The 13,176-nt window shown below is 41.5% G+C and overlaps 1 protein-coding gene across 4 annotated transcripts in view; it reads left to right on the forward strand.

The window, feature by feature from the left end:
- Positions 1-13,176, forward strand: part of PALLD (palladin, cytoskeletal associated protein) — a 344,806-nt gene that overhangs the window by 166,896 nt on the left and 164,734 nt on the right. For all 4 annotated transcript variants that reach the window (XM_045202765.2, XM_045202767.2, XM_071219166.1 and 1 more), the window contains 2 exons: positions 9,957-10,076; positions 12,181-12,523. In XM_045202765.2, coding sequence (XP_045058700.2) covers positions 9,957-10,076; positions 12,181-12,523 — 463 coding nt within the window. The remainder of the gene's footprint in view (positions 1-9,956; positions 10,077-12,180; positions 12,524-13,176) is intronic.

The following is a 13,176-nucleotide window of genomic DNA, read 5'->3' on the forward strand; positions in this document are numbered from 1 at the left end:
TCTAGAATATAGTTTTGATCATGAATTACTTAATAAAACTGGTCTTCAATAGCTTCCTGGAATAATCTGACCTCTAGAACTTACTGAAATGCCTTTTGGTTTTAATGTGGCAAAAGCATGAAAAAAGCTATGGAAGACCTTCCTTTTCAACCGCATGTCCGGATAACGTATAAAACCGCTTCTCCTCTCCATGTTGATGGGATTCTCTTATTTTTCTTTTCCCTTTTGTTAAATCCGAAAGCATTTATGAAAACAGACTCCTCCATTCCAACCACAATAATAACATTTGCTGAAAACAAATATTTCTTGGTAGAGAAATATTTCAAGCAAATCTGTCAATACAATAAAAAAAATGCCATAGAAGCTATTAAAAATGAAATGCAACTAGTTTTCCCTGACCTTAGATAGTTTGCCATGATTATGTTTACCGCGACACTGCTAGAATTGCTCCTTCCTCTTTTACGGTGGCGCATCGAAGTGCTCTGCTTCAGGAAACCTGAAATCGGTGTATAGCATTAAATCCATGATTGTGTTTTTTAAGCAAACAAACAAACAATTTAAACACAGGAATGCCTGTTCCAATGATGACTCTGTATGTGAGTTGTTATGAGTCAGAACTTTAGAACAAGCAAATGTTGAACATATTTGTATTTAAACAATGTTTTGGCATGCCTGACAAAACTAGGTATGAGTAGCCAAATGTTTCCCTTACTTTGACCTTGACGTTGACCACTGGCATTGTCAGGGAAAAACAAAATATGTATTAAACTGTTTACTTTCCTTAAATGACCTGATTGTTCCATCCAGTAGACCAGTGACCTCTTCAACTCCAGAAAATATATGTAGGAACTGGCTTTCCTGGTAGTTGTTTTCCAGCCACTGTTATGTGAAAAGGAGAAAAGCAGACACGACTACAATACATCTGAGGCAAGAGATAGATTTTATAGGACTAGGTCAGTGATGTTTTCCAAATGCTGAAACATAAATAGCCTTTGAAATTCAGGAACATATTTAAGCATTCAGATTTTATTACCCTCTCTTCTCTTCCTCTGACAGATTCACTCCTGCTCTCTCCTTGCTGGCTAGCGTTCAGTCGGTCTGTTCCTCTCTCTCTCTCTCTCTCCACTTCCCCCCTCCCTTCCTCCTTCCCTCCCTCGCTCCCTCTCTTTCTACATTTTCCCCCATTCTTTTTATCTTTTTTTCTTCACTTTACTTCCATTTCTTATTCCTGTGTAATATGTTTTAAAGCTCTAGAAATAAAATTGAAATTCCCTAATACCTAGATCTGGCCCCACAGGAGTTAAATAGTGAGATAAAGAAGGACCTGGCAAACTCCCTCCCAATGCATTTGTGCAACTGAAACAGGTTTTTCTTGTCACTACTGTGTTGCATCTGTCTAATATGTTTTACACTCCCTTCTCTGTCTAGACAGAAGTCAGCTTACATCACAAATCCCTTCAGACTGTTTTGTGAATTAATAGCTAGTCAGCTTACCTAAGCCCAACATCCGTTTGTCATATTACCTGCTCTGGGCCTCTTCTTTGACATTCTGACTTTTCGCTGATTGGATCCTTCAAAGCCTAGTCTGGGGGGATGGGGTGGGCAGAGAGCACAGAAGACTCATTTGACAGCTATTAATACTCAGGCCCTTACTCAACTGTCTGAAAACAGCCACAGACTGTATTGAGTTACTTTTAGAGCGTTGTCTAGTAGCATGCAAAATTGAAATACAAAAAAGTATCTCACTGGTTAGAGATTACACATGTAAAAGTATGGTGTCTCGTACTTTCAGCAGGAATCTCTGCTCACCAATGCCACCCGTCATCCTAGATGTTGTTCAGCCAAGTGCATGTTTTGGTTCTGTGATTCAGAGTGCGAAGTAGATGATACTTGGTTCGGAATACTAAGGTGCTGAGTTGCAGGAGGGCCGTGGCGGTGCCCTGAGATGCCACATGAGACTGAGGGAGGTGCTGTAATTTCTCACGTGAACATGTGATACTTGACATCTGATAGATATACGAGGTAACTAGTAGTTTGCAATAGTTCAGAGTTTCAACATTACATCACTCTACATTCTTTTCTATGACATCATGTCTTTGTGAAACGGACTTCTTTATCTATGTGTGTGGTAAAAAAGTAAGCGCCACAGGAAAATCAATGTGGAACATGAAACGAGGCTGGCTGTGTTCACTCTGATTCCAAGAAGGGTTGCACAGTATCCAACAGGTGCACACATCCATCAGTAAGTAATTGTGGTCATTTAGGGATAAAATAATAATGATTTTCTTTCCATTTATGTGTACTTTTTCCCCCAACAGTAACTAACTTGTTAAGACCTAAATACTTAAGTTATTTGGAAATAAGTACTCAACAAACAAAGCTGTTAGGTATAGCTTTTGCTTTGAAGCGCCTAAAAAAAAAAAAAAAAAGTACTGAGACACTTAACATTCCATGAACCAAGAATTTTGGTTCAGTCTCCAGGGAGAGGCGGGGAAGGCCCATTGGAGTGTATACCAAAGAGAAAATTGAGAGACTCTTAGGAGCATTCAGCTTTTAAAATTCTACTTCCAGTCCTCTTCCTGCACACTCATCTGGCACGCTGGCTGGCCTGTGAATTTTTCCTCTTCTGGCAGAGCCTGAAGGACTCTTTTCTGGGCAATCTGGACATCCCAAGAAGAAAAAATCTATACTTAATGGTGTATAATAGAATGGGAGTTTCTCCTACAAAGAAGCCATCTAGAGTGTGCGCATGGGAAAGCCAAAACCTCCTCTTCATGCTCAGAGCTTCTAGGCAGCTCACAACTGTCTCAGACCAGAAGAGATGAAAGACATCTGGGAAAATCTTTATTGTAGATAATATAGAAGAAAACAAGCAACTCCCCTAAAAAGCAACTTGAAGAAAACAAGCTTGCCAAGAGGGGAAAATGTAAAAACAAATGAACACTCTCCTTAGAGAGAGAAGAAACCCCAGTGCATCTGAGAAGTAAAAATAAAAGGCTATAAGAAGGGAGGAGGTTTTGGAAAACAAAATTTTCCTGGAATGAAAGATTGGTAGCAGAAATAAGTTGAGGAGCTGCCCCCACAGAGTAAGCCAAAAAGACCAAGAGCAGCGATATAAGAGAAAAGGTGAGAATGTTAGAGACAGTAGAGAACCTGCCAGGTACACTGGACATGCACAATTGAGATTCCAGGAGGAGAGGACAAAGAAGAGGGAGAGACTGTTGATGAATTTTTTTTTAATTCCCCAAACTGAAGGACATCAATTTCCAGATTGAAAGGACCCACTGAGTGTAGGATTTATGAAAATAAAAGCTCAGCAGTGTGCATTGTTGTGAAATTCAGAATATCCAGGACAAGGAGATGATTCTACCAGTGTCCACGGAGAAAACATCAACTCACATGCAAGCTAACAAGATCAGAATGACTTAGGACTTCTCAGTGTCACACTAGTTAATGAAGAGGCAGTTAAGCAAAGCCTTCATAATTATAAAGTAAAATTGCCTCTACTTAAGAATTCTGTACCCAGCCAAATCTGCCACTCAGTATGAAGATATAGTCAAGATTTCTCAATCTTGCAAGGTTTCACAACCCTTTACATAGGATATGCTCCACCACAGCAAGAGAATTCATCCACAAACAGCAAGATGTGGGTATAGGAAGCAGGAATTCAAGAACAAGTGAGAGGCAAAGGCACCCCCAAGAGGGTAGTAGCTGTATGTCAGGGGGACAAGTCCCAACTGGATCAGTGTGACTCAAGAGATGGATACACGGTGGCTTTCATCACTAAGAGCTCATTGCCACAGCTCCATCTTTGGCTCTGGTGACAGAATAGTAGGGTGGGAAGCCCAACCTAAATTCTTACCTCTACTTTTCCTATCCTTCTTTCCCCTCCATACACTGCCTCCTGGACCAGCTGAGAACACTCATGTCACACCCTCACGGGAGTGCTCTTAGTTGATCTGGCCCCCTGATCTGAATGTCGGCCATGCTGAACTTGACAACAAAGGATGGAGATACCCACTCCACCAGCTGCTGCCCACACTTAGCCCGCCAGATGTCCCCACCAAGCGTTATATTTCCCAGGACTCACTAAATGACCTTGCTCGTTGATTACCTCTGTGGAGGCTTTTGTAAACTCATAGGGAACTTGAAGTTAGTTCGACCCCCAGCTAGTCCTGGGAGCTTTTTTCTAACAGTAACAAGTTTGTCTTTTCTTTATACAATAAGATTTGTGCTTGTTACTCATTTTTTTTTAACTAACTCATTTTTGAAGGATGTAAACATGTGGTAAATACATAAAGAAAATCAAAGCAATAATGATCTCAAAAGGAGAAGGAGATTCACTTGGGGAGGGCTACAGGAAGTACTGGTGATATTTTACCTCTTAGACTAAATGATGAGTGTCCAGGGGTTCATTTTGTGGCTGTTCCTTGAACTGTACATTTTAACTATACTTCTCTATGTATGATACAGCTCACAATTTTTTTAAATCCTTTATAAAAATTTAGACAAGCCTTGTATTTCATTGCACTGAATGCAATCTCAGTGATTTTGGCCCACAGTTCTTTGTTATCAGCTGTGTTGGCCGAAGCATGGGATTTAGAAGGTCAGAGCGGGATTCCTCTTCAGTTAGGCTGGACCCCTCACTGCACCCTCCCCCCAAAAAAAACTGCACGGGAAGGGATTTATAAAAATGTCCTTTTATTACTCAAGGGACCTAGTAGTAATATCCTTGCTGCCTCATCTTTTTATGAGTTTCTGCAAACAAAATGGTTTTGTTTATATTTAACCAAGGGTTTAGTACGTCCAAGGAGTTGAATGAAATTCAGGGTTGACCTCTGGGAGATATTAATGTGATTAAATAATTTTTAGGTAACTGTAAAAAACAGGATTTTTCCTGCTTAGTCATTTATTATTACTAATTTAGTATTTATTATTATGCCCTCAAATATAAATCTTTCACTTAGTAAAATTGAATTAAAATGGGTCAGAATTATCATCATTAATAATTTTAAATTTTTCCATTAAAACCGGAGACAGTGTTTTTAGTACAAATGAGTAAGCTCCTAACTCCCTTTATTTGACATAAGCAGTCATTTCCTGATTTCCATTCCTCACGAAAATGTATTTTACAGATGTGTTAAAGGTCTTTGTATAAGTAAGATGCTACCAGATGAAAATTCAACAGTACAACCTGGCTCATCTCATTTCCTCATGACTTTCTTTATGTTCATAATGTCAGAACCATACAGGTCACAGTGCTCCTTTCTGTCAACAAAATGTGTGCCTGTTGTACCTTTTGGAAGACATTTTCCAAAGCAAGAAAACCTAAACAACCTTTGGGACATTAGATTAAAATTTTATCTGGTAAAAATCACTGAGACATAGCAATGCCTGCAAATCACAAAAGAACATCTGAATGCTGTTTTGTTTTCTCTTATTCTGTTCTGTAAGCTGCTATCCTTCTCTAGATATCCAGTTGCTCAATAATTCTATGCTTGTATAACTTACCTATTCCTTATTTGCCTATTCCTTATTCCTTACCTATTCCTTATTCCTTATTCTGCAACTTCGTGAAAATTCATATGAAGTGAGTTTTGCTCAGTCACACGTGAAACACACAAAGGAAGCCTGTAGGAAAATCCATTTTACTAAGAATTTCTTTAGAAAACATATTTTTGTAAAGCAAATGTTTCCTCAGCTTTTTTGCCCTCTATTTAAATTTTATCCCAGAAACATTATTCAAAAGTATTGATGGAGAGCCCACTGTTTCAGAGATGCTGAGAGTACAGGCAGGAACCAAACAAATGCCTTCTGCTCTCATAAAGGTTATACTCTAGTCAAGGAATCCGGAGCTCTTGCACAATATATCATTTAGTTATAGTTGTGATAGATGTCTCCAAGGAAAGTTTGCCATCCTTGGTGGGTCTGACCGAGTCTAACCAAACAAGGATTCTTTGAGAAAGTAATGTTTAGGTAGAAAGGTGAGGCTGAGTAGGAGAATACTAAGTACTTTGGGAGAAGAGCTTAAAGACACCAAGGAATGTGGCTCCTCCAGGGGTAGCCCAAGAGCCAGTGAATCCAGAGGTCTGGGCAAGAGAAGATGAGAGGCGCAGAAGGAACCCAGCAAGAAATAGGGGCCTGATCATTCAGGGCTTTCTGGCGCCATTAAGGGTTCCTAATTTATCTTCAAAGTCATGGATGAATGAGGAGGATGCTAAAATTTTATTCTCAAAGGGGTCCTCTGGACTAGAAGGGGAACTATATGTATATATATATTCAGATTTTCTTAAAACAGCATAACCTGTTTTAAAAATTGCAAAATCATAGAAAACAAGAAGGAATCTAAAAGTTGTCCAGATCATCACTCCCAAACTGCTTTATATAATCCCTGAAGATTTTATCTTGTTTTTAAATGTAGGTTTCAAGACACAGAATTATGTCTGTCTTCCCCGGTAAAGCATTCTCAGGCATCGAACTGGCCATAGGCTTTCTGCTAAGTGTCTCCGGCAACTTTGCCTTTTGAGGTGTGAATAGCTGAGAGAAGACCTTTCTGAGGGCACCAAGCTCTGGGAAGGTGGATGGGGTGGGGCTGGCAACCATGGCTGCCCGGGCAGGAAGCTCAGAGGTGCTGCTGAAAGTGAGGGACTTCCTGGCTCCCAGCAGCATCTGCTGAGAGGAAACAAAGGTGGCCTACCCCTGCCCAAAGCCCATCTTTCTGAGGCCAGCCAGTATGCGAGGCTTTTCCCCCCAAATCTAATGAGATTGGGCTGCTCATTTCTTCTAATACCAGAATTTCCACTTTCCAATGTACTTTTTTAATGGCTCCTATCCCATTTCGATGTGTCTTGTATCTCAGAGGACACAGAACCCATCATCTCTTTGTGCAGATGAATTTCTGGTGAATTATTTGGAAAGTGAAAGTAATTGAGATTTTCAGATTCAAGAAACTCCTTGTTTCCCATCTTAAATCTTTCATTGCCTCATTTTACATTGGGTTCCTTCTGTTCTAAACTAGAGGGGGAAAGAGCATACTTGTGGGAGGCAGGAGGCCCCTTTCCACGTTTTGACTTTGACATGAGTTAGCCAAGACCTTGTGAGAATCACTTTGGACCTCACCTGAAGAAATGAGGGATTTGGGCTAGTCAATCACTGAAATCCCTTACAGCATGAAGCATCTAAGTTTTATGTATTCTTTTCTGGCTAAGCACACTTTTAACTCATTATGTAACCTTATGCATTCAATTTAAAAATTCCCACTCCCTTGTAAGTTTCCAGATCCATCTCGCTTTCCAAATGATTAATCTTATGTGAAGCTCCAACTTGAATTATTTCCATACTTTCTATCTTCGTGTTCAAATGGAAAGCCAAGAACTATGTACAGTACAGTGGGGGGAAACAATTGAGCAACAAGAAGGAAAAAAAAGAAACATGGACACAGACAACAGTGTCGTGTTGTGGGGTGGGGATTAAAGTAGAAGAGAATATATGGGGGGGAAATGGTGATGGAAGCAGACTCACTTGGGGTGCTAAACATACAATACAATATACAGATGATGATGTCGTAGAATTGTGCACCTGAAATGTGTATACTTTGTTAACCAGTGTCACCCCAGTAAATTCAATAAAAAGAAAAAAACCTACAAGATTACTTCATGCCCTGCTATTCTATTATTCTCCTTCTATTTATGATATTTTAATCAAATAATAATTGTGTGTTTTAAATACACTAGTACCTGTCAGACCTGTGCCTGAATACCCTTTTCTTTCTTTTTTTAAAATTAAATGTATTAAGGTAACACTGGTTAATAACATTATTTAAATTTCTGCTGTACAACATTTTAATTCAATATCTGTAAACTGTATTGCATGCTCAACACCCAAAGTCTAGATTCCTTCGGTTACCATGTGTGTGAACCTCTTCACCCCATATGCCCTCCCCTCCCTTCTTCCTCTCTAGTAACCAGTCTGTTTTCTGTATCTCTGAGTTTTCTGTATCTCTGTATCTCGTTTGTTTTGTTAGTTCATGTTGCTTTTTTTGTTTGATATTCCACATGAGTGAAATGACTTTTTTTTTGTTCTTTTCTGTCTGACTTATTTCACTTAACATAATGCCCTCAGGATCTACATTACTGCAAATGGCGGTATTTCATCTTTTTTTGTGGCTGAGCACTGTGTATTTGTGCCACGTCTTCTTTGCCTTCTCATGCCCCAGTGGACACTTAAGTTGTCTCCATGTCTCGGCTATTATAAATAGTGCTGCAGTGAACAGCGGGATGCAAATTTCTTTAGGAATTAGTGTCTTCAATTTTTTTTAGAAAAACCCTTTCCTTAATATACTCAATACCTGGATTCTCTGATATTTATTGAGCTGGGGGCTGTGCTAGGTCCTATAGGGCAACTTTTAAATTGTTGATTGTGACCCACGAAAGTGGGTGGTAGCGACCATTATTTTAAAATAAAATGAAGTAGAGTACAAAATAGTAGAGCACACTTCATATAATAATTTTATTGTTTCGTGGGTGTTTTTCCGGGGACTCTGATTTTCTCCCACATCCCAAAGATGTGCATGGGAGGTGAATTGGCATGTCTACATTGTCCCAGTCTGAGTGTGTGTGTGTGTGTGTGTGTCCCTGTGACAGAAGGGTGTCCTGTCCAGAGTGGCTTCCTGTCTGGTTCCCTGAGTTGCTGGGAGAGGCCCTGGCCACCCATGGCCCTAAACTGGTGTAAGCGGGTTGGAAGACAATGATCTTCCTTGTTTTTATTCATCTTTCTTAAATGTATATGTAGCTCACCTTTACTTCAGTGTTTAATATTAGAAGTGTTTGGGGTCTTTATTTAGAAGCTAACAGCTCACATTTACTGGCTACAAAGCATTTACTATGCCCAGGTAGTGTTGTAAGCACAAGACACGCTACATCACAAGGACAGAAGATGGTTGTTAGGACTGTGGAGTCTGGAGCCTCACTTGGTTTGAATTCTGATTTTACCACTTATTGGCTACGTGATATTGGGCAGAAACATTAGCCTTTCTGTGCTTCAGTTTCTAATAAAATGGGCTAATAATAAACATAACTGATAAGGTTGACATGAGATTTAAAGCCAAATTTATCTATGTGTAGAGCTGGTAACAATACCTAGTGCCTAATAAGGGCTACGTAGCTGTCACCTATGGTCACAGTTGTCATCGTCCCTCACAGTAACTCGGTGGTGGTTAATTTTATGAGTCATGACTAACACAAACCTTACAAGGTAGGTTCTACTACTGTCTCCATTTTACAGATAAGAACACTGACGTTCGGGGAAATCAACCAAAGTCATAAAGGCCAGGTGTGTGGCAGGGCCCCGTTGGAGCCCTGGCAACTGGGTCCACAGTCGGGGTCTCTCAGGCTGCGGACCACTGCCACTCTGCAAAACAGTAGCTTCCCGAGTAATTGTCTGTGGGTTAAACGTTTGCATGTGTTTTTCCCATTGCCATTTCGGTGAAGCTTGATTTCCCCCACTAATTGCTTTTCAGCTGAGCAGAAGTAAGAGTCAGCTACACTGTACTAGAAAGAATTTCTGGACATGAACAAGGAGGCAGGAGGAGAAAGGAGGCAGCATCTCCTGAGCATCTCCCACCTGTGCAGTGCAGCGGCATATGCTTTGCAAACATCTGGTTGCATCTGAACAGATATCCCATTAGGTATATATTATCCCCATTGTACAGATGAGGAAACCAGAGTGGATCTTGTCTGAAATCGCAAAGAACGGGTCAGACTCCAAAGCTTTTGCCACCAAGCTAAACTGCTAAATTAAATGTGAAGACATTCTATTGTGCACTCTTTTGTAAAGCAACTCTTCCGTGATCATTAATCTCATTTGCTTATTTACGAAAGGCAGAGGGTCTGCCTCCTTCACAGCGACTTGGTGGTTTCACTCTGTGAGATACATTCTGTCCGCTTCTTCCTTTCCAGAGGAGATCTGTACCCTGGTCATCGCTGAGACTTTCCCTGAAGATGCAGGGATCTTTACGTGCTCCGCAAGAAATGATTATGGATCAGTAACCAGCACTGCCCAGCTGGTCGTCACCCCAGGTATGTGAGGAGTAGAAAATGTGATGGGGTCCGCTCCCCAGCCCTCAGCGAGGCTCGCCACAGCGGAAAGAACTGGCCGAGAAGGAGGGCTCAGCTTTAGGAGTGCTGGCTGCTGCTGCAGGGGTCACTCTCCCAGTCAGCGTTTCAGCAGCAAACAGAAGGCTTTGGTGGGGCAGGGGGGCAGACATGGAGACCAGAAAATGAAAAGATGATGATGTAGCAACTGAACACGCGTGGGGCTGTTTCCTAAATCGTGCAGTCTTGCTCATAGAAATGGTAGAGATGGCTTCCTGACATCCTCACGCTAACCCAGGAGCATGCTCCCCTCAGAGGGCCACCTGGGAATGAGCGGTGCTGTCACTATGCGCAGCAGAACCACACAGGGGAGGAGACACATGTACCAATAAATCAGTGCTGAATCCATGATCAAAACTTCTGAAGAAGTAGAACAAGATAAGCCTGATGGAATTTGGAGAAACTGTAAAGATCTTAGATGTCCAATCTCACTGATAGTGAACTATAACTGCGATATGAAAAGCTAAAGCAATGTACTATTAAAACCAATATTCAAAAGTATCTGGATATTTCTCAAACTTAGAAATGTACCACCAGCGAAGGCAGCGTGAAACAGCTTTTTTCTTTATGTTAATGTTAGCTGGCTCTTTTCTGCTGTGACTGATTCACTATACCTAAGTTTGTTTTTATTGCCTCATCTCTGTTATTTATTTTACAGCAATTTTTAAAATATCTCTTTGACCGGGACTGACCCATAGTGCATATAATAGGGGATCCATCAATGGGGTTGTTGGCTGGATCACACTTTGATTTCTTTGGAAGAGTAGGAGCTTGCTGCTAGGGGGCAGCAGAGGCACAACGAGAGGGGTTAGGGACCGCAGCATGGGGATTGTTTCTGTGGCTTCATCCTAAATGTGGACGCTCAGGCAGAACTGACGTGCCTCAAGATTAACCCCCTAAAGTGCCTGAAATTCCTCATCTGCCATGAGTTTGGGCACCTAGTTCTACGCATCACAGCTGAACATCATCTTTAAAATAACGGCAGCTGAGAGGGAATTGAAAGCTAAGATAGATAGATACATGAAGGAGTGAAGGGAGGAGGGAAGAAATTTAAAGGTTCACCTAAGTGGGAGACCAGTTGACCGAAAGAATGCTTTAAATGTGTCCTTATCGGAGCTAGAGAGTGAGGAGGACCCCGGTACTGGAGTCGGAGTTGGCTTGAAGACTGTCCCAGCAAGTGGCCAGGGCAGTAGTGCGGTGCTCAGCAGTATGTCCCAAACCCCGGTCTCGCAAAGGCTGTGTGGCAAACTTGTCATGCAGCGTTTCCCATTTTTATCTGGGGCAAATCTACTGTGGCCACACATAATAAACAAACACTTTCCAGCTGTCTGTTCAGGTCAGTAGGCACTTCTGAGTAAATTCCAGGAGGAGTGCTGGGCTCTGGGTAAAGTGAGAAATCCAAAGAAGGCATGCTCTTACCTCAAGATGCATTCAGGTTACTGAGAGTAACAAGTTAAAGAAAAATATTTTTTGCGCTGAGGTATAGCTGTGGCCATCATCTGAATTGGAAAAGAAGTTATACGGTCATAAGACATTTCCCTTAGACTCAAAGCTTTATTTAGCTCCCAAGAGAATGAATATTCATTGCTTGTCCCACAAAACCTTTAGAGCTTGAGCTAATATTAGTAAAGCCCAGATAGGATGTCCAGTCAGACCCATGGCTGAAATGGGACAGAACAAGGCATTATTAGTTGATACTGTCTGTGTTGTCATTTTTTAAAAAATAAGTTCTGTCTTTAGCTCTTGTTTGAAATTTGTTAATGAATCGGTAGCTGGTCCCCGCCCCACCCCTCCCTCCCCGTGGGTCCATTCAGGAAATGAAACACGTAGCAGTCACCCAAAACAAGCTTGAAAGAACCAAGCCCTCCAGCTGGCTTTGCTTTTGCATCAGCTGCAAGCAGCCCAGCTACTTCTTCTGTAACCATAGGTAGGGTTCAAGGGATGCTCAGTCCACAACAGTGTGAAAATAACTGTTGAATTAGTAAATTAGTAGCATCTTATTATTTTCCCCCTCTTTCCCCTTCCTCAGCCAATTCTGAGAACTGTAGCTATGACTCCATGGGTGAATCCAACAGCGATCACTTCCAGCACTTTCCACCTCCCCCTCCAATCTTGGAGACAAGTCCTTTTGAGTTGGCTTCAAAGAAATCAGCTGAGATCCAGCAGGTGAACAGCCCAGAGTTAGGACTTGGCATGGCAGCCCTTCAGATGCAGTTCAACTCTGCCGAGAGGGAGACCAACGGAGTCCATCCTGGCCATGGAGTAAACGGAATGATTAACGGCAAAGCTAACGGTAATAAATCTCTTCCAACACCAGCTGTCCTGCTTTCACCCACGAAGGAGCCACCACCTCTGCTTGCCAAACCAAAACTGTGAGTATTTCTGCATGGTTTTATAATACTTTCCATATCCCTGCTAAATTGTCTTTCTGGTCAGTGAAAACTTTCTGCTTGGACTCAGTTATGTGGCATGTTACCCGTTCTGCAGGCAAGTTGTCTGACTGATGTGACCAAGTGGGGTCTCTGGAAAATATAAAAGATACCTAAAGATAAAGAAGGTAAATGAGAGGCTTGGTTACATCTGCCCTTTCCTAAAAGCTATAACTGGTTTCAGCTGTGAACATATTGGTGCTTGGTGTGGCCTTCCAATGTACAGCAAGGATGTAGCCACTTCTCAGAGGTGATGGGCAAAGGGACCTACTTTGAGCTCTCGCTTAAAAGCATTTCCGAATGTTTTAAATTTAAGAATCAGTAACGAAATCTGATATAGATAAGCACGGGAAGACAAAGCTGCAGATGGAAACTCATTGTGCAGAGCCTGGGGAGGGGAATGAAACCAGAGATGGCCAGGCTTGTTAGGAGGACGAAGGCCTTTCACAACACGACCTCCTTGACTTTGGAATTCCACGTAACTACATATTTCCATGAATACCAGCTTCGTATTTGATTTCCACTATTTTCTTAGGATGATAAACCTTGCCTGAACTGTTTCCATTGGCACTCCACAGCAGACAGTTGTTATGAAT

Source organism: Desmodus rotundus, chromosome 9, assembly GCF_022682495.2.
Source record: "Desmodus rotundus isolate HL8 chromosome 9, HLdesRot8A.1, whole genome shotgun sequence".
Taxonomy (NCBI): domain Eukaryota; kingdom Metazoa; phylum Chordata; class Mammalia; order Chiroptera; family Phyllostomidae; genus Desmodus; species Desmodus rotundus.